The sequence below is a fragment of the Dinoponera quadriceps genome, unplaced genomic scaffold, assembly GCF_001313825.1.
Source record: "Dinoponera quadriceps isolate SergipeBrazil2010 unplaced genomic scaffold, ASM131382v1 scaffold2159, whole genome shotgun sequence".
Lineage (NCBI taxonomy): Eukaryota > Metazoa > Arthropoda > Insecta > Hymenoptera > Formicidae > Dinoponera > Dinoponera quadriceps.
The window spans coordinates 448,144-470,433 of NW_014556477.1; the positions used below are offsets into that span (position 1 = coordinate 448,144).

The window sequence follows — 22,290 nt, forward strand, 5'->3', positions numbered from 1 at the left end:
GTATATAGGAAATATTTAATATATAAATTTTACTGCATCTTCAAAAAGTAAGAAAAACGCATTTTGCAAATGTCTATTTATTATATTAATTGTTATTAAATGTGCGCAACGGACGTAAATGTATATCTCTGTGTCTAAATCTGATATAAATCATTTTATAATCAACAGATTAATAGATATTAATATTATAGAAAAAGCACCAGCCTTGAGCAAATTTTACTATATGAGAAATGGACTCGATAGCTCCGGAAATAATTGAAAAACGATAGCATCGTCGATTATCTCTAATCACTGATATATCTGGACATATTTGATGTATAATATGGTATAATTACACGCTACGAAAACCATCATACTCAGGTTAACACTGAACACAATTCTCTCATTTCATTGTGTAATAAGCTCTTCATTTCATTGTGTAATAACCTCTTATCGATAAATTTAGATTTAAATTTAAGCAATATCCGTAAAAATACGATTTCAAAAAATGTATATAATATACTTTGTCGTAAGTCCATACATATATCTTCAAGACATTGAAGTAAAATTTAGAATTTTACTTCACATATATTACATCTCGTATAGTTGACGATCTTAATCTTTCATTTATTTTTCTTACCTTGTCGATGTTTTGTCTCTAAATTGTGAAGTTTCTGGCTCGAAGGAATTCACACTTACCTACAAAGGAAAGGCGTAAGATTAGAAAGTAATGAGGAGGTTGTGTTCATCGTTATCCCGAGTACAACGGTTTTCGTAGCATATAATTACATTAAAAGAACAGATTATCGAAAAGATACCTACATCGGATTGTTATAATGACGTGTTCCATAACCGGAATGCGGCACACGTTTTCGAGGTGCGTAAGAAAAATCCTCTGCTTTCGTTGCGGAGTATCGTTTTAAACTAACCGATGTTACGGCGGAGTCACGGCAGAGTATATGTGCGGCGGGAAACTTAAACTGCTGTAGCGGGACGTGAATCGAGCAACTGAACCATCGAAGAGGTAATACTAAAAACTGTAATATCAGACTTAGGCAAATTTTCATGAGTACCTCGGTTCTCCGAAGATAATTGAAGAAGGATGACGTTACCGATTATTTTTAATCAATCAATATAAATATCTGGATATTTGTGTATGTGTATGTGTGTGCGTGTGCGTGTGTGTTGTGTGTGTGTCACATAATCAATATTAATTTTATAATTTAGAATTACCTTGATCCTCTATCAATATATATATCGAGCTAGGAAATATATATTTTTGTAAAACTGCATTTTTTGTAATTATCATCTACGCTCGTTCAACACAAATTTAGTGACTGAAAGTTATTGAGCAGCAAAATTTTCACGCACGCCAAATCCTGTAAGGCCAATCGTCTTTTGTATTACTTCGTCGGTGATTGAACCGATAGCGTTAAGAAGTGAATACAGCGAATGTTTTATACCCACTTCTTCAGAGGGCGCGTCAAGAAAAGTGGCACGAGACTTCTTTACGGCATGATCTCTGTGAGACTTTTTATTAGTTTTATAATTAACATGCTTGCTAAAAAAGCAAGAGCAAAAAAATCCTTAAAAATGCTTATATTCATTTCTTTCCATTATATTTTTCTTAAAATATAAATATCGGATATGTGTATCGCAGGAAATAAATAAATTATTATGAATTATATTGTAAATATACTTTCAAATTACAGTCTAAAAACTACAAAATATTCAATATTTTTATGTATTTAATGATAGCTTTTCCTAGTCAAATAAATATAAATGATAGAAATGAAAAATGATACTTTGAGAATTTACACGGACGCTTGTTATTACGCAATATTCTTAGTAGATTTATAGTTTGCTAAATAATGTATTAATAAAATGGATAAGAAAAGAGCAGGTATAACATAGACGCTCTTTCAATGTCTGAAAATTTAATTGACAGTATGAGATAACGTATAATAAGACGAAAGAATCAGTCGAATTTTTAACATAAATTTTATGTCGTTAGAATCACAATTTTAATAAGTAAAAGGAAATCGCCGCTACTCTGCATACGAGTGACACAATTCGAGAGTACGTTTACAGCACGTACACATTTGTTATGTTATGGAGAGCACTAGCTATAATTGGTATATTAACAATATTATCGTTATTATCACTTGAATTAGAATTAATTATTTTGGCAACTCACGTTCGATGAAAATTTAATATATATTTTTACATTACCACACGCGTATAATTATTCTTACTGCAGTGTCACAATAATTCGTATGCAGTTCATCCCCTCTCATTGACAATTTCATACAACTGTAACATGTGTCCCGTCTTTCTTTGACTTTATAAAAAATTTATTTATACATATATATATTTACGAAAGTAAGAAAATACGAAACGACACTAAGAAATGATTGTTTCAGAGATAAACGTAAACGTATCTTTCTTTTTAAATTACAGGGTTCGGGCAAATGGGCTAGGGTCGCTCTTGAGCATAGGAGGGTCGGGGGGGGNGGGGGGGAAGAGTTAAGAGTTTAGAATAACTATTAATATTAAGGTAGTAATCGTACAGATGATTTTTTGCATTATGTATACGTGTAAATTAATTTTCTTTAGCTGTTTATTATGTAAAAGGTGAACTGCGTGTATTTCTTTTATGTTCTCCGTCTCGCTGGATCGTACGTCAGTGGCGGTGGTTTAATAAACATGAAAGAGCTGCGTGAGTTTTCTCTCGTGTTTACATACATTCTGTCTCTCTTTCTCTCTCTCTCTCTCTCTCTCTCATTCTCTCTCTCTTGCTCGCTCGCTCGCTCGCTCGCTCTCTCTCTCTCTCTCTCGCTCGCTTTCTCTCTCTCTCTCTCTCTCTCTCTCTCTCTCTCTCTCTCTCTCTCTCTCTCTTTCTGCGTAAGGATGGGTCAGGCTTATTCCGCTTTTAGTGGCACTGTTATCCGTTAGCTTTATGCTGAGCATCGGTTTCTTTCTTACAGTGCTTACGGCTTCCCTACATTAATATTATATACATCACAGATATCAAAAGAATATTGTTAATCTAATTTGCGATCACAAATAGCATACAAATATGCTTATATACAAATATTCCCTTTTACAAGACTTACCAGAATTAAATAAGTCTTTCCATTTGAATATTTGTTCATCCCCTACAAACATTCCTCTTGGCTTTTTCTCACGCACCTCGCCACCTTTCGTTTAAATTCCGTATAACTTTCTCTCCACTCTTTCTGCAATAAAAGATAAATTACGATTATGAAAGAATAGAGAGATACAATGCGAAATGTACTTTTATATGTACATCAATACTTACGGCGGCATCCACATTAGCAGGACTTTCATCGTTAGGATCTGCAAGCATACTAATAACACTTATCAAGATAGTCTCGACTGTGTGAACTGGTAACCACCGTTCTGATGCTTTTTCATATCCCCACTTGTCATCACCAGGTTCGTGCAATATTGATATACAAACATCTCCATTTCTGTCAATATTTGGATGCCATATCTCAGTTATAAATTTCATTTTTGGTGGCCTAAGTGGGTATTCTTTTGGAAACTGTAAATGTGCTTTAAAAAAACCACCCTCATATAATGTATCCGGAGGTCCAATAATAAGCACTTCCCATCGATATATGTCATTGTCGTCTATGAGGCCTGCAGAAAACCCTTCTACTGGGTTTTTATTTAATTCTGTAAAAAGAAACAAAGAAAAATATAACACGCGCGCACATACATTTAACATTTTATTATTTTACACACATAATATGTAAAATAATATAATATACAAACACCATAATATAATATAAAATTATTTACATAATCATTTATATCATCATTTACATAAAAATTTACATAATTATATAAAATTATTTTCATAATGTCGTATAATATTACGGTATATATATATTTTATTTCCGGTATGCTAATTGTTCTAAAAACACTCATACTAAGAATACATACTTTTGGAAGTGAAAAAATTTTATAATACACAAAATACAATATTTAAAAAAGTAAACGTATACCTTAACACTTTCTGAATTGCATAATTTTTCTAAATGTTTTGTAAAAACGGTTAAAAGATCATTTATATTTAGTTGTGTAGTTATATAGCGATTAATGGCAACTAAACTCCACAAAATATGACAGGAATAGAAACATATACTACAATAGGATAAGTGTGATATTGTCACAAATATTATAAATAAAATGTACACTCCAAAGATATGCCCAATATAAACTTGAGATGATATTTCACCTATTAAATATATCTAAGGGTGAAAAAGAGTACCACATTAAAGTAACATTACCACAGATTAATTGAATAGAACTGAATCATGATTATTGTGAAATATACTTCACCACGAAATAATAGTGTAACATAAATTAAAATCTGTTCTTTTTAACTGCATATTATATGGGATACCTAAAATAAAATATTAGGTATATGCAGAAATTCAATCAATATATTATATTTCGAATTTCATTTCTAGAAATAATTAAATACATGTTCAATCCTAAAAATATAACTTTCTATTATTTATAATCATATGACTAGACAAAACGTTATTTTGACAAAGCAAATTTCTTGATACTAAAAACTTCAGGATTTTAGGACACTGCTCACTGCTTCTGTATATATTTTCTAAGCATGCTACATTGATCGAAATAGATAGTAATTTCAAGGATTTTAAGTCTGGTGAATAAGTTAGATGCATTAAAATATTCCAATCAATGTTCACTATTGCTTTGTCGATTCAGCAGCATGTAGTCTAAAATTATCAGACAGCAGAATAACTGGGCAGTTTATTTTAAACCGTTAAAACCAATTTTTATAAATTCAATCAGCTGTTACACTAGTACCAAAACTATTTTTACCAAGTTGAAAAACTGAATGAATGCAATGTCTAATATGAACTTGCATTTATTACGGTTTTCTGAGATTATGTGAATTTGTGACATAATAAGGTTTCTCAAACACTTTAAAATTATGAAAGAAGTAGAGAACATATATATTTAGAAAATATTATAAAAATATAAATTTCAATGATGAAAATTTCTGCATATACCTATATACACACAGAGTTAATTGAATTAGAGACTTTAAAGAAAGAAAAGGAAAAAGAAAAAATGGAAATAAGGTATAAACGCAACTAAGAGGAAACAGTTACACACAAAGCAGCAACAAGAATTATCAGTTCCGGCATTTTCAGGTAGCACGCGTCATATCTGAGCATTCAAGTGTCATGACTATAGATTTTAGAACCCGAAACTACTTTCTATTGATATTTCCATCGGTCAATTGATAATGCACATATATTTAGGCACGATACATTTGACCTAGAAATATTTACGCCGAAAAGAGGAGGAAACATCATTAACACCTGGATAATCGAGAAGACAATCGGAATATCTAGGTTATGTTCTCTGCTGCCGTAACGCGTAAAAAAGAGCAGCATCATTCAAGCATACAGTAAGAATACGTGTGACACGTGCGTGTGCGCGGTCCTATCAGCTACACACGTAGCTCGGCATAACTAGCACCTAGACGTGCGGCTTATAGGTTAGGTTCGCCCGTGCGAAATAACTGCCATACGCCCGCACAGAATTCGCGCGGTGAGTCAGCGCGACGGTGTGTGTTTCGTGCGAAGAAGGCGAAGCACGGTATTACCGGCATGATGGCTTTCTCTCTTTCTTTCGCGATAGCCAGGGTGCGACTTTGTTGCACGTCACACAAAGAGAAGCGAACTCCGAGAGGCATTTTTCGCGGAGCTGATCTCGAATGGAACAGGGGAGTATGGCCCGAAGGCGGCTGACCTTCGATGGTCGTTGCACGGCACGCTTTTGCTCGCTCTCTCTTTCTTTCTCTCTCCCACACATACACACACATACACACACGCATGTACACTGTCTCTCTCTCCCTATCTCCCTCTCTCTCTCTCTCTCTCTCTTTAACTCTCTCCCTCGCCCTCGCGTCTCGTCTGTGTGCGCTGTCTCCCGGTTTTTCTTTTTTTTTCTCTCTTCTTTTTCGCTTCCTCGCTCGATACGTTTTTTTCTCTCGCCGCCGAGGAGAACCGTCGTGTGCGACGTCATGTGACGCGCGTACGCTATAAATAACAAGGCCTGCAATTATTTTCGGGCATGAGGTGAGGACGGCCTTCGTTCTTGACGTCGCGACGTCGACGTCGCCGTCGTCGTGCAAGAAACGTCTATCTGTACGCCACGAGGAGCCGACTCGGCGGCGGCGGCGGCGACAGCGGCGGCGACGGCGGCGATGGGGTATATACGGGAGGAGCGAATTGTGCATGAGGTTGAGAAAACGACAAGTCACGAACGACAAGGGCGACGACGTTACGCTTCGAGCCGCTTTCGGCTGCTTCGGACCGCGGGGAGACTTAGGTTAACGTTATTCACGGCGCAGCACACACAGGTCTCCGCGGGAGAGCCGTATTGATTTTCACGCCCCGTATCGGTGCGCACGGCTACAACAAGCCGGCTAGGACGACGAACGTGATGATGAATGAACCCACGAGCCCACAGCACGACGATTTCCGGCGAGAACGAGAACGAGATCGGCGTGAAGGCTGACGTCGAGTCAACGAGACACGGCGGCGACGAGTCCCTTGAGAGGCGCACGACACCGATGCCTCGCTCAATTGCTATCTGCGCTCCGTTATAAACACACTTAACACTCATATCGCGCTCACGTTGTACCTGCTAATTGTTTTCGTAGTAACAGCGCGGACTGTGGCTCTGACATTAATAAAAGTTCAGTTAAATAAGAGTAAGGTTGAAAACAATCACTTTTGCTTGACTTGGAAAGATGGCTAGGTACGTTGCGGAAGCGGTAACCACGCATGCGCCACTGGCTAAACATATGTTCTTCCGTTCGGAGCGCTGCACCGGCCTGACTCCACGCCGCTTGGTAGCGCCGCGACGGCCGCCCACCGAAGCTCCGCGGACGAATGTCGGATCGTGTGGATAACGCGTGCACGTACGCAAGTTGTATTAGCGACGGATAATAAGTCAGGCGTGAGCGAGAATTGTGTTTCGTGGCGGTGAATGATAAGAGCGCACTCGGTTTTAGGTGTGTTCGGTAACGAGAGCGCTTGCAAGATGGTTCCTCGGTGTGCATCGCCCTCGTGTCTCCACGACGCCGCTAATTTCAACGTCGACGCAATTCTGGTATGTACTGCCTACGAAGGAGCCAAGTCTCTTCCGATAAGTCTTTCTAGCGATAAGCGGGCAGATTTGAAAGATACCGAAACTATTCTTCTCACTCTTCAGAATTCGGCTTCATATTTTCGACGTAACGTCGGTAGTTGCCACAGATTCTGAATTTTTCAAGGGCGGGTATGCGCCATGTTTGAAGGAAAACTTTAGTTATCGCGCAAGAGTTCGAGGAATTCTCTTTCCGTCTATATACCGGAGAATAATAATTCAAGCATTGTGAGAAAATCGGTTAAAGGAGAGGAACGGAAGGGAAAGGGAAAGAGAGATACGGTTATGTATCTTTGCCTTCTCGGCAATTTCGCACAGTTACACTCGAGATTTATAGCTCGATTTCGATTCCATTTCGCGTTGTGGTTTGTTTACTTATTGGCATCTAGAATATGTATCCAGGCTGATGTTACGGTTCAGGTTTGTATTATTCAAACACTATCATCCGGATTTATCTATCGCGTTATTGAGGCAGCGAGATAATCACACGCATGCAAAATGTAGATGTTCCATCCCAAATTAATGTCGGATTCAAATTACATATTTGAGAATAACGTGCTGACTTGTTAGACATTTTTTTATTATCTCTTACATATATTAATTAATATCTTCATGTTTCTATATACGAGCAATCCAAATATTCCGCTTTGTTTTTTATTATCGTATATCACCTTACGAAGAACACAGATTTTCTCGCACTATAAATTTGAAGGCAATAAAGTCATCGAGGAAATTCAAGATATGTTTCATTATACTGGGAGATGTTATCTGCTAATCGATCGGAACAGATGGTAATCTGGAAGGGATGATAATTTAGATCTGGTGAATAAGCTCGGTGCACTGTAACATTTCAATCAATATTTATTATTAGCTTCTTTGTCAACACGGTCGATACAATTATCTTATTATCATTTTCGTATCTTGAATAGTAATTTAATGTGCTGTATCTTTTAAATAAGATCACAATGCGTGCACTATTGTTGCCCGATATCTTTCACTGACCGCAACATTTCTATTACTATTATCATTGTCTATTACTCCGGACGATATTAGTATTTATCGTGTTATTACGCACCATGCCAACATATACAGAATTATGACGATAACAGATAGAGATCGTTAATTCCGAGTCCGTTCTGTCATTAGGTCGATAGTTCTGAAATATATATGCTTCATAAATTCAATATAATTTGCACCGAAACTTATAATTACAAACGTGATATACTGCTACAGGAAATCATTTCTATATATACCAATACGAATTGATTTTTCTTATATTTTTAATAAACGTATCAGATATTAATGAAATATTTGATGAAACTTAAAATTCAAATTCAAACTTTCATTAATGACAGCCATCTGTAAAAATTCATTCCTTAAGTTCTTTTATTTTTCAAAATTTTTAATTTGTACATTTTTGTTGAAATTAAGTAAAGATCAAACGATTTTTTCTAATTTCTTTTTCATGAAGCACTTTTTGTAACATGAGTTTGTGACGCGTATATTATTCGCAATCTACATACGAGTGAATAAAACGGTGAATAAAGATTAACGATTAGACACACATCGTTGCGCTGACGCATAGCGTTACCGAAGATCAGAACGTTGATTGATCCATTCTCGCGCATGAGAATTGGACAAATAAGTTTCCATCAAGGTCAATATATTGCGACGAACATGAGAACACGTGTTGACTATTAATATTCCGGAAAAGTTATATAATACATTATAATATTTTTGCGAATTTGACGATCTTTATAATCGATTTATGTATGATATAATGACATGGCACTTTTTGATAAGATTTTTTTATTATTTCCTATTGTAGGGTACATTGCTTGACAAATGATTATACAGACGTACAATATCCAGTAAATTGTTTACTTCATATTTTACAATTTCGTCAGCCAAAACTCCCCACCTTACTCACCCCTTCCTGGACACACACACATATACACATACACACACTCTCTCTCTCTCTCCCTCTCCCTCCCTCCCTCCCTCTTTGTATTTTCACAACTATTTACAAAATATGAATAAGACTTTAATTTTGGTATACAACACATGTGAATCCGAAATAGTATTCCGCCGTCCATCAGTCTATACATATTTTATTTTTTCATTTTAATCTGTCGCATCTCGCAAATATTTCTTAAAGAATTCACAGTTGATTCATTCGACTGTCTATAACGTGAAAAAAAGTTGTGCGTTACACCTGTTCATCAAGCCTTATCGAAACAGAAATTTCGTATTTAATGGTTGTGTGGATTTTATAGAAAACTTTAAGTATGATTAATTCGCAAACACAACAGGTCGTTATAAGTGTGTAGAAAACTTTGTTTTGATCGACGACGCGCGCGAAGTTTAGAGGTTCAGACATTTATTAGGATTTTTTCTGCCCGCGCGAAGAATTACGTGAGATGATTCATGATCTGAGCACGGGAATAATTAATATCGCGCTGTCTATAACTTAACAAGCTTCTTACGTTTAGTCTCTCTTTCAGAATCCATACAATAGTTTAGAAATTTCGAAACTATTCATTTATTTAAAACTTTCTAAATTCAACGCCATCATTAATCCTCTAAGAGAAAAAATAGTATCATTTTTTATTACAATATTTTTAGAAAATTTCAATGATGAGCTTTTTTGCGATGTTCTATTTGAAAAATGAAAATATATCGTATATAAAATTGTATTACATGTATCTCCTTAACAAAAAAAAGAACAACAGGAATAAAAACACGAGCACTTCTTCCTATACATGGGCAATATTTAAATCTCTTTATTTAACAAAATTAAAACGAGCAATATCAGTCGGTATTATAATAACGGAAAATTACTCAAGTTATATTGTTGCTGTTCAGTAACAAGATCTAACGAGACTTTTCACACACACATTCACATATATAATATCTAATACAATATCGTATTTACAACTGTGAGCCTCCTCTCAATAAAAGCGATCGACAGGCGAGCCATGAATACAACTCTAGTAATTGGACTTGACGTTCTAACAGTAAATACTAATATAATGTTATCGCACAATCACATGTTAATGCTGTGTACAAATAATCTTTTATTTATGTCGTCGGTATCGATATATTCATTTTATGAATAATAGCCTCATTCAGTGATTTTTCTTCTAGTGGCGTCAATATCTTAGATACTCGGATAAGATTCCATCAGTCCAAAAGTTCGAGAAATACTCAAAAGACTCAAGTATCTGAATAGTATTCAAGTACTCAAGTATCTGACAGACATTGATACCACTAGAGCAAATTATCCGGGTAAAATATTGACTTGAATGTTATCTTATAAAAGATAATAACACACAGTTGAAAAGATAACTATAAAAGAAGTTTACGTCAATTTATTCCATGTAAATAGTAATTTTATATTAAATAACTGTGAATTCATTTTAACAAATTGAAACAAAAGCACATTAGGAGAATTCATTGATAATATATATAATCGTGTTTATATGTATTATATTAATGTGTAATATTAATTTGTGTTAAAATATTACGAAACGTAGTACACGGCATAATTTCGTGTAAGATTTGTGATATGAAAGGAATGTAGAAACAAATTTCGCTGATTCTCTAATTACGGAAGTTAAATTGACGTCAAAATATTATTACAATTTAGGTATTTCTAAATGAGATTTCTCTTCCGAGATTTCCTTTCCTGCAATATCTCTTCGATTCTCTTTCACCTCACAGGTAACAACAATGATTCATCCGGATATCAAACATTTACTTATTTAGTGTTTGCCCCAAACCAAAGTATTTAGATAACTGGTTCTATTCTTATGAAACTGATCAACAAATAATTTTTTACTGAAGATGGCCGAAATTACAACAATAGATACAAAATGATATGTGATATGTGATGATATGTGATAAAAGAAATAAATAGATCAGAAGCAATCACGTTAGTCAAATATTATTATCTCTGCGAGCGTGATTAATTTAATTTGTCGGCAATTCACCAAGTTTCTTAAAATGATAGCAATAGCAAAAGCATTAATTGTACCGACAGAGGCGAAATTAAATATCAAAGAAACATAAATTTGAACTCTCGAAGTTTTCGAGAATTTGATCATTCACACGGGCTAAATCGCGTACTGAATGAATATGTAAGATAAGGCGACAGAAATCCCCGACCCCGATTAATTCCATTAAGTCGGCCGTTAGGGCAAAGGTCGGGCTGGTTTTGTTTTCCTTTTCTCTCCTTTTTTCTCCAAGACCGAAACGCACCGATGAAGCTAAATCCCGTGGCGTTTGACTTTCATTGGATATTTCTTGTGCAAAATTGTCGCGCTAAAGTTTCGTGCCGACCGTCAAGAGCTTTGAACTCGGTTATATTTCCCTGGAGAACGACAGAGGAAACCGGAACATAAGGACGAAAGATGAGGAGCCACGTAGGAAAGAAAATCCTGTGAAAAGAGAGAAGCCGACCTGGACTTTCGCCGCGCTGGGATCTCGTCTTGGGCTTATAGAAGGTGTTATATATCGGTATAAAAAATCGCTACCCACAATCTGCTATATTGTAACGGTAATGATGCGATAAGCTACAAACATAAGGATGATTTGTCTTGCCGATACGCTTTAGATAATACATTTTTGCCGTGCACTGGTACACAAACAATAGAAATGTTAACGATAAAAGGAGCAAAGTTGAAAAAATAAAAGATGCGGGATTGCATTAAATTCTTTCTTTATCTTCATTAACAAACCGATGAGATATGGTGTGACGCATATGTGTGTGTGTGTGTGTGTGTGTGTGTGTGTGTGTGTGTGTGTGTGTGTGTGTGTGTGTGTGTGTGTTATATACAGTTTGACATAGTCAAATTCACTTACGTATATAACAAACTCAATATCCGTGGCGCAAAAGTCAAAGTTTAATTCATTTCACAAGTTCGCCGCGTAAATGAGTCTATTATCCTGAGAGGAAACTTCGTGAAAGAATTAAAAGCGATCTGGAATAACACGTCCGAAGAGAAATCTTTCTAAAAGCGAGAAAGACTTCCGCGCGAGAATATTAATAAAAATTTAATGAAAAATTTATTAAAACAAAATATCGGCCTCACATTTCGCATTTTCTTTCGGGATATTTTATTTTTAACTAAAGAAAGGAATACGGTGACCAACTTTTAAGCACTTTCTTCAGCATTCGCAATCGTGACACGCTAGCGGTTATTGCGCGACTCCTCGCGTATACGAGGACGTATGGAAAGTTGTAAATAGATTCTCGCAACAAATCGCTGTAGCGCCAGGTTGGAGCGAGCGTTCGCCTCGACTCGAACTCGAGTGTGAGGAAGTTTGTACGGGCGGGTAGGTTGGATCGATGGCTGGATGGCCTGGTACGAGCACCAAAGTAAAGTTTGTCTTGGCTGCCGGCCACGACCCTCCATCGAATCACCGACGGAGTGATAACGATAACTCTAGCAACTGCTCAAGCCAGTATCGATTGTCATTAGACACCGTACGAAATTCGCTCGCCTGTTAGTTGCACGGTTGGGCTTTATCACTTTATCAACGGTTTGCTCGGCGCTTTTAATATCGAGCCGACGTACGTGCGATCGCTTGTAAGTGAAGAGACGGCTGACAAGATCCCTTATACCGTATGATATGTTACAAGAAAACAGAAGAAGGGACATTCTTCGGGTCGCTACAGGGATTATCTCGTTCCTCTGCGTCACGCGGGGCAGGCTTTGCGCCGGTTCGGCGCAATCTCGTGCATCGTCAGTAAAGGAAATTTGACCGGTGTATAAGAAAATACAAGTTAATTTAACATATAATTTATTCTAATTTTTTATTTCAATATTGGGTTATATATAAATTATACCACTTGTTCGCGTGAAAGGATATGTAAAGAATATTTTTTAACGTAGCAACACATAAGTACGGCACGCGCTTATAACATTAATCTCGTCATGCGCAAAGGTTGCCCCATACGCAGCGAAAATAATCGTTTATAGCTAATAAATTCACAGCTATGCTTTGCTTACGCACTCTTCCCGTGGCCTATACGAATATTAATATGAAAGAACGGAGACAGACGTCCTAAACGCAACATTCTTAGGGATTAATGCCTATCCGTAAATACCTTAGTTATTGTTCTTGAGCACAGAATTTGATTTCATTCATTTGATTCTAACGTCCAGCCACTGGCAGTATAACAAACAACACGTTGCTCATTATCGTTACAGTATTAAAAAATCCGCCGCAGTTATCGCTGATCAAACGATCACCTCTCCACTTTTTTGCCGTGTCAAAGTTGCAACAAAATATTTCGTATAAACTCTCTCCCCCTCTCTCTCTCTCTCTTCGTGCCAACAGTTAATATATTTATCCCATTTTAGATATTGCTCATTCATTTAGGCAGCATGATCCTCGTTCAGCGATAACTGGGCTATTTTTACGCAGATTTACCTCCGTATTTACGGCAGTGTGTGTATGTGTGATTGAATTTACAATTCAGTAGAATCGCGAGGACGTAAGAAAAATGACGGATCGTTTGGTAAACACAGTACGCGCGCACGATTGACCGTGTACGTGTACATATCCGTTGATCCATCCTGAGCTAGACGCAAGGATCGATAGTTTAATTATATTACAGACAAGAACGCGTTTACTTTGTGAGTACTTAAGTATGGAAATATAAAAAATCCTTACATGTCCCTATCTAAGTAGGCGTGTAGAAACATTAAGTCGGTCTCCGTCCGCAAGCCAGGACGTCCTCGAAATCTCATTGAATATCAAGCAGGCGAGCTGTACTCGAATCCGCGCGAACATCTAGATTGATTTCGCCCGTGACATGCTTACCAAGGAATCGATGTCAAGCACAAGTCCGACATTATCGGAAATTAATTTCAAAGAAAATACTCCGTCCTTTTGCGCGTGATTCACTTTGCGGAAGTATAACTCTATTATTCGAGGATATGTAATTCGCTGAAAGGTCGCTGCCGGATATTGTTTTTATCATGATTACATACATTTCATATATATATATGTATATATATATATATATTTATATATATATGTGTATATAAAAACATCTCTGCCCTGTGACAAAAGACGAATCGTGTGCGTTACTCATAATTGTATGTAGTGTCATTTTGAAAACTTTATGTTCAGCACTTTACAGCGCTTAAAATGTTGAATTTTTAAGACATCTTGTTTTTAAGGCATTATTTATATCGACGAAACATCAACTTTTCAGCCGATTCCGAAGCTTTCTTGGGAAGTAACGGCTGTACGTGACATGAATAAGGAAGATAGGGAAATAAAAGGGGAGTTTCAACATTTCCGTGCACGAAAAGCATACCGGCCGCGAATGAAATGCACCATTGCCCCTTGGGAAATTATTTTATGCCGGTCATTTGCTCTATTCATTTTATCGACGACGTAAACGTAATTTCCTGTCGTCAATGCCGGTACGCGGCCGGGTTGTAATGAAGAATTACTTACGGCTTTAGTTTCTGGGATTTTACCCTTTCCGCGCATGCGCAGGCGCGCGTGATTCCTCCAATTAATCCGAATTACTTGAAACTACACGACGGAAGACGACGCATTCACGAGCAGTAACTTCGAATAGAGCACCTGTACTCTGATACACTAAGTATCTTTCATAATAATTTGACATGCATTCAACCAACATGAAGAGAACTTCGACAACGTTATTTGTATTAATCTTTCCGGCACGTGACACCTTATTTTTGCGAAAAGCGGGAGCTTCATATTCCACCAACATTCAGCAAACATTCATTAAGGACACTTCCAGATTAACCTGGCAACGTCTGGTAGAAGTTCAAGAATGTCCGACGACATTTAGGAAACACTTTACCTATCTTGGTGCCATTTTACTTAGAAGTTACGTAATGCTATTACCGTATTTATCAAATATGACGGTTATGTGTGTGTATGTGTGTATGTGTGTTGAATATAGTACTTTTCTTAGTAAAGTCTTTATGCTCTTACGAAAAACCGAAAGTATTCAGCAACGACGTATTATATTGTTCCGACAATATGTGACAGTCGACGAGAAATTTCGGAATAGCTATTGGAATTGAGAACAGCTTTTAGTTCACTTTGTCTTTAAAATTATATCAATTTAAAAAACAGTTAACATCTCAATTTTAACGGAAAAAAATAATAACTAAACTAATCAAATTATAGGATTAAAATTTTATTAAAATATAAAATATGCCAGTGTAATATGTAAGTGTGGCTTTATATTGTTTTATTATGCGGGCGAAAATGAAGCTATCTTGCTGTACCGATTTCACAGAGGATGTCCTACTTGCGTCCACGACTTAAGCACTTATTATTCTTGAACTTTTTGAATGTGTCCCAGATGATGTATTGTATACGTTTATCTATGCTCTTTGTTAATAAAGTTAATAAAGTTGCACCGGTGACTCTATTATTAATCGTTGGATCTAGAAACGTATATAAATTGATATATTACATGATACTAAAATTATAATAATACAGTTATTTATTCATTTAATCTAAAAACTAGATAATCAATTTTACAAAATAGCTAATTTTAGTATAAAATATTGAACGTCAACTCGAAAAAATTTTAAGTTTACGTTTTCAAACATTTCTATGAAACTATATCCCCCTCTTTTTCCTACATTCTTTGATAGAAAAAAAATGTTGACATAATTACTTCCCTGTTTTATTCCCTGTTTATTAAAATCATCGTTTTCTACTATAAGACTACTGTAGATCCAACTTTAATGACAGATTCAACAAAACATCTTATCATCGTCGCGACTTGACAATATGGTTTAGCATATACAACGTGTTACATATACCTATTCATCTGGTTACGATCCGTAAAAATGCTGTTAGATAATCTCTAGTTGATTGAATCCGATCTAACCTCCAGTCAAGGTACACCCGAGTTTTACATTTCCGTGTTTTCTTCAGCCTCTTCGTCCACTTTGGGCAACATATAAACGGCTGATATCGGCGGAACATGATCCTCGAGTTTTAAGATCGGCTTACAGTCTCTAGTGACATCCACTTGATTGAAGGTGTCCTTCAGGATGTTGATCTCGTTCTCGTGCGCGAATATATTGGTGGGTGGTTCCGTGCCACATATATTGTTTTCGTCGGTGCCGTTCCTGTGGCACAGATTGCCCGACGGAAATTGTCACGAGGTCAGCGCGAAGGGGTCCGTCGATAGCTCGTCTACGGACGGGCTCGGCTTCACCGGCTCCGGCTTGTCCGGTTGGTGACTTAGTCGATGGACGATCTCGTCGTGCAGAATGTTGAAGCACATCGCTGTCAGAGCCATTCCTGACATTATGTAGCAAGAGCAAAACCAGACCGTCACGTTTCTTGAGTCGGCGAGGGTGTGGCGAGGGTAAGAACCAGGCACCATGTCGCCGAAACCGATAGTGCTCAGGCTCATGAAGCAGAAATAACTCGCGTCTAGGTATGAAAGAAGCGCCCCGTTAGCCTTCGTGATGTGACACAAGTTTCATGTCTCTATACATGTATATTATTACGGTTACGTCACAGTATTCGCATTAATCTCTCAGAAACGTCAAGGAAATACAACTACAGTTTCTTAGAGGCACTTGGAAAAAAATGTATCGCAAGCATTTGCACGAGGGAACTACCGAAGTCTACATCGAGAACTGCTAGCGCAACAATGAACATGAGATTTCTGGACATTTTTTCAACATAAAGAGAAACTCACCTATGAACGACCAACCGTCTAATTTATGCAGAGTGAATGCTCCAGCGACGATGTAACATAGCATCGCGCCAAGACAAATACTGATCGGCGCGAGTATGGTAACGTTGGGTCTGTCACCCGAGCCGAGGCTCGATACTTCGTCCTTCGGGCTGGCCTTAATTTCCACGGTGCTTGTAAACGTCGATGCATTCGCGCGGACGTAAAAGGGTTCCTGCAGTTGTAGCTGTTGCTGCTGCTGCTGCGCCAGCTCCTCCTGTTGCCGTTTCTTCCTCATTCGCCGCTCTTTATCCTACACGCATGAAAAACGTCCGGAAGTGGAGGGAGAGAGAGAGAGAGAGAGACTCGTTTTTCGCGTCTGCACTCGGAGGCACATTCGCGATCATTTTACGCGCGTATTCCAATTCCGTTCGCTGCGTCGCGACAATTTTGAGCAAATGCCGATCGTTTGCACTCCTGTATTGAGTGTCGGGAGCTATGAAGACTGATCCAATTTTATTTGAATAGCGCTCCAACAATAACCAATCAATACTTGGATAGCCATTAATCCTTATCGACCGTGCAGGACACGTACGTCCTGCACTAGGCAACGCTATCGACTCGACTGGACGCGACACGACATATGCGTTTCTCATCACGTATATCCGGTTTGTTCAACGGGAAAAAGAGCGTCACTGGCAGTTCGCGATTAAGTCTTTTTTTTATCGGAGAACGGTGCGAAATTTTCGACGGAGCATGCCCCTCGCTAACCTGCATTCGCCTCTCGTCGTAGCAACAGTAGCCGCAATTCGAGCAAAGGCAGCAGCAAAGGGCTCGCGTGAAAACACCTCTGGCGCATCTTGACAAGAGACCTCCCGCGCTGGACAGGTAGACCAAGGTCAGGGGTATCCCGAGACTGGCGTAACCCATGGTGGCGATTTTTCCCCAAGTGGATTTCGGCGCGATACTTCCACATCCTGTGAGAAAAAAACAAGAAGCGAGAGAAATTCACGTCAGGAATGAATAAGAACTGAAGTTGCGCGGGTGTTCGCAGTGGTATTTCTTCCCCGGCGAGTCGTTATATTTTCTCTTTACGCAATACAATGGCGATATTACGGCGAAGAAAGAAAGGAACGGTAGAATCGCGGTAGTTAATCTTTCGTAATATTAATCTTCCGGCTTACTTAAATAGGTAATATGCGCAGCGATATGTTTATTCACGCTAATTAACCGCCGCGATAATAAAGACTACGGTAACTACGTGCAGTTGTGAATACATTGTTCGCTCGTGTGATTATGCGAGCGCAGGTATGGGTAAATGCTTACAGTGAGGATGCCTAGAGAGAGGAGAGAGATGCGGAGAGCAGTTGTTATTTTGCAACTTTCTTCTCTTCTTGCGTGTGGTTAACGTGTCTGTAGTCTTGTTTGCTTTATTGGCTACAACAGCAATTTACTTTTCTAGCCCCTTTAGCCGGGTTCCATTTTAACTTAATTAGTGGAGAAATTTTAAATGAACGCCGAGAGAAGCATATTATTATAATCCGCCATAACGATCGAACTCGGAGCAATTTCCGACGCAAGTTTTATTATTACAATTCATATATCGCGAGGAATGCGAGAGTTGATTAGACTTCATAAAACCCGTATTCAGGTCAGCAGGGGCGCCTTGCGCGAAAAGTTGAGCCATAAAACATTCGTAAAAATTCGTAGAATTTTTAGTATCGTGAGAGCTTAAGTTTCGGCAAACGTCTATCAATCGTAATCTCCAAAAACGGTTCTCGCAGTCGAGCGGCAAAATTTATTGCGCGGCAGAAACGTCCAATTGGGTTGCTATCCGGGGAATATAGATAAAAATATCTATGAAACACCTAGCCCCAGAATTTATCTTCAATTCCGCAAAACAGTCAAAAGCATTGTTTGATACAAAATTTTGTCGGATTTTTGCGATAAACTATGTCGTTTTGACGTTAGATGATTTGCATTGAAAGGTTTCGTTTTTAGTTGTTCATTCAGAGCATAAAATTTATCGTGTGAGACTACCAATCGTTATCTCAACAAGTATATGACTAAACAGCGATATCCACGTCTGTATTGTTGCGCTCACGCTAAAATTAGTTTGTCGATCGTATCACACTTGCAATGACAGGAAATCAATACTCGAGAAGAGACATGGAGGGCAGACAGAATAATCTTGGAAACTATGGATTAACAACAAAAGAAAAAAGGAATATGTATGATAGTAATATTGCGAAAAATAAAGAACTTTGTAGAAATTGAACCTATCATTAAGTAACGTAACGAACACATGATTTCGTGAAATAATAATATTCGTGGGTACGTAACGAAACAACAATCATAACAGTCCTTGACGCTGAAGTAAACATATCAGGATGCGTCATTCCCAATTTTTCCGAATGAATAGAGCATATAAGATGCTTTACATCACTGCGGACGATTATCGTATTAAATATCGTATCGTATTAATATTATCGTAAGGGAATTTAAAAAGTGACTACTGCTCCTCATTTTTATTATTAGTTCAAGAGAATTAGTTCAATAAATATACATTTTCGGAATTATAGAAGTATTCTTGGATTAACGTCTATCGATATAATTAATCAGGAAACACACTTTTTGTTTCAGATCTGCCACAGTTTGCGTCCACACTGACAATGCGGTTTACGGAAGTGCAATTGTGGTAGACGCCGTACCGGGAGATCTCGAAATTTTTTATACGTCAAAAATGCTATAACCATCAATTCGTGATTTTTTACGCATGATTTGCAACTCGTAAATAAATTCGCGAAGTGCTCGAATTGATCGCGCATTTTTCGATTAAGTGCCGTTGAATTGATTGTGGTCGCGAGTGTGATATAGTGAAATGAATAAAATCGGTGCGAGACGACGGCTGGATGCTGGACGGGTAAAACGAGGCGGTCGGTGTGTAGCAGTGGATTTTATCGTGGATCTGGACGGCTGAACATCGCTGAATATCATCGCGAAAACGGTGAGTGTACAATTCAAGCGCTCACAGAGTGTCACATCATGTAGTGCGTGTTTAGACGTGAATCTCGCATGGATTTCCGAGGAGGACAAACCGCGCGAATGTCGTATATATTTTGACAATTCGAAGTCGCTCAAAACAGATTTAAGAATGGTGCACGCTCGCAATATCTAGCGATATGTCTTATACAAGCAGCTTCGCCATTGCTTCGCTTAATTCCCGATAAAGCCTTCAACGTTCGTACGTCTCAAGTTGCTTAATTCAATTAATTTTATCATCGTGACGCGAAACTTTCGCGAAAGCAGCTGCGGCGGAAGCTCCGAAACTCCGTAGAATTTTACGTAGAATCCTAATTACACACGATTCCCGTTTTTCCAAACAGACAAAATAGCACGCCAAGTATCTCGCAGAGCTATTCTATCGTTAACAAACAACGTCATTAATCTCCGCGGATAAATAGAACTCATTCTTTCGCGGAAACGCGAGAAAAACGATGCCTTTCTAAAAACGCGCGCTTTTAGCTCCCTCGCGCCTCGCCTCGTATTTTGTGTGCATCGCGCAATTTCAATCTCGACCGGTCCGACCTTGCGTACGAGAGCGTTGGAAGTAACACAGAAGCGCAATATGCAGTCGCGCGCGTTCGCATTTCACGAGTCGATCCAAAAATTTACGCGCCTGCGAAAATAAAAGGAACGACCGATGCAAAAAAAAAATAAAATATAGAGAAAGAGAGAAGGAAAGGGAGAGGGAGGCAGAGAGAGAGAGAGAGAGAGAGGAAAGCCGGTGTGAAACGAAGGTCCTGGCAGAACCTAAAAAAGCGCTCGGTCGAGATGCGGCGGGCGGCGCGAATCGATTGCTCGACGCCGCTTAAGATAATGGATCGCCTATCGGAATTGCCCCGGTACGTGTATGATAGCGGCCGGCTTGGACTGCATCGTCGATGGAATTGCAGCTGCGGAAGCTCCGCGGAACTGCCACGAAGGCCTATTCGTCACTGTCCCGCCGCCTTATCGTTCACGACGGCGCGACCCTTTCGGTTGGCCGTTATCTGCTGCCATTTGTTACAGACTACGGCAGATTGTCAGCTTCGGTTTTATTGGCCGGCAAGTAAAAATATACTCCGCTCAATCGCGAGAGCGCAGGAAAGCGATGCGGTACGCTTCGCTCCGAGCCCCGTCAATAGAGGGGTGAATGTGATGGTTGAAAGCGTATGAATACATCACTGCGTGTACTTATGGTATGGAATGAATAAAGAAAAATTATTTTGTAGCGAAACCACATCGTTGTATATTCGTTACGACAGCGGCAAGATTTTATCTGGCATGACCGAATCAGCGAATTATTTGAATTGTTAGGGCAGAAACAGTTTTCTTGCCAGGGTAGAAAAACTCGACACCGAGCGAATTCGTCTTTGGTACACGTTAATTTTCTATTAGAACGAAATAGTGTTTTCCTACATTCACTGATTCGTTCTTATAGAGAAATAATTTGTAGATTCAATAATTTGTAATTGTCCACGTAGTAACTGACAGATTTTACTGCGACAGCATAAAATTTGTTGTGCCGGCCAATTATTTTTCTCCGTGATGCGTTATTGCATCTCGTAAAATCATTTGATGATGATGGGTCTATGATAATAATATTTATTCAATTTCGAGCACATTTATCTCAATCCGTTTTACACCCTCACGAAATTTGTCCATGCTGGTCTAGAACACCCTGTATAAACTCATCGTGAGGAAAAGAAAATATTCGTTACTGTAACATACGCTCTCGCGCGCTTTCGATACTCATAGCACGGTCCGAAGCTATCGCTTCGGAAAGGTATCGAAAACAATTCGCACTCGACGACGGAGAAAGCGGAAATTTGAAGCACGAATGGCAATTCCCTGAAGCGCGGTATTTCGGTGAGCGAATTTTTCACACAAGCTGATCCAGTATTTTTCTATCTTTCCAATACTCCTATTTATTGTGTACGCAGTTGCAGTGTGCTGCGTGAGATATTTTTGTTGCCTATCGTGCGATCGGCGATTTCTTTTTAATCCATTGCATAACATACGTCAAACTAGATAGTATATCTTTTGTTATGCGTGACAAGGATGACACGCGTTCCGGTATGTTTCCTAATCATACATTATCCAACGATTTAAACGCTGTCAGTCAAAGCGCATAATCCAATTTCAAAAAAGTTCACGTCTTGTGCACAAGCTTATGAAAAAACGACGCAGTCCGAAGATAAAATTCTGTGACGAAACTAATTTCTTTCTGACAAATATCAATATAATATTAATGATAACATAGCATAAATAACAACACGGTCGTTTTAAAGATGTTATCAACAACAATAAATCAAACAACCGTATATATCTCGCATCTC

General features: G+C 38.3%; 2 protein-coding genes and 1 long non-coding RNA gene across 4 annotated transcripts in view; 1 reads left to right on the plus strand and 2 right to left on the minus strand.

The window, feature by feature from the left end:
• Positions 1 to 70: 70 nt before the first annotated feature.
• Positions 71 to 6,863, minus strand: LOC106747532 (ubiquitin-conjugating enzyme E2 G1). Of its 2 annotated transcripts, XR_001374661.1 has the most exons (6): positions 6,703 to 6,863; positions 3,302 to 3,681; positions 3,096 to 3,218; positions 1,213 to 1,358; positions 802 to 1,016; positions 71 to 678 (listed from the first exon to the last, which is right to left on the minus strand). XR_001374661.1 is itself a non-coding variant. In XM_014625143.1 (4 exons), the coding sequence occupies exons 1-3, from the start codon at positions 6,845 to 6,847 to the stop codon at positions 3,138 to 3,140; spliced, it is 606 nt and encodes a 201-aa protein (XP_014480629.1). In that variant the 5' UTR covers positions 6,848 to 6,863; the 3' UTR covers positions 2,833 to 2,980; positions 3,096 to 3,137. The 2 variants fall into 2 exon arrangements, 1 of the variants encoding a protein (XP_014480629.1); XM_014625143.1 differs by lacking the exons at positions 71 to 678; positions 802 to 1,016; positions 1,213 to 1,358 and adding an exon at positions 2,833 to 2,980.
• A 247-nt stretch (positions 6,864 to 7,110) lies between these two features.
• Positions 7,111 to 20,664, plus strand: LOC106747535. The gene is made up of 2 exons (XR_001374663.1): positions 7,111 to 7,173; positions 19,553 to 20,664. It is a non-coding gene; the product is annotated as an uncharacterized LOC106747535 (long non-coding RNA).
• The window catches only part of LOC106747533, a 52,963-nt gene continuing 46,423 nt past the window's right edge, over positions 15,751 to 22,290 (minus strand). The window contains exons 3-6 of the mRNA XM_014625144.1: positions 17,681 to 17,886; positions 16,934 to 17,222; positions 16,428 to 16,662; positions 15,751 to 16,352 (exon numbers count right to left, since the gene is read on the minus strand). Coding sequence (XP_014480630.1) covers positions 16,133 to 16,352; positions 16,428 to 16,662; positions 16,934 to 17,222; positions 17,681 to 17,886 — 950 coding nt within the window. The 3' untranslated portion in view covers positions 15,751 to 16,132. The remainder of the gene's footprint in view (positions 16,353 to 16,427; positions 16,663 to 16,933; positions 17,223 to 17,680; positions 17,887 to 22,290) is intronic.

Excerpts from the sequence above, each read along its gene's own strand:
- LOC106747532 (XM_014625143.1), bottom strand. The coding sequence starts at position 6,847 with ATGCGTGGTTACCGCTTCCGCAACGTACCTAGCCATCTTTCCAAGTCA. Across the intron at positions 3,682-6,702 it reads ACTACGAAAACAATTAGCAG|AATTAAATAAAAACCCAGTA; the intron begins GTACAACGTGAG and ends TTCTTTTTACAG. Across the intron at positions 3,219-3,301 it reads CTGCTAATGTGGATGCCGCC|AAAGAGTGGAGAGAAAGTTA; the intron begins GTAAGTATTGAT and ends CTTTTATTGCAG.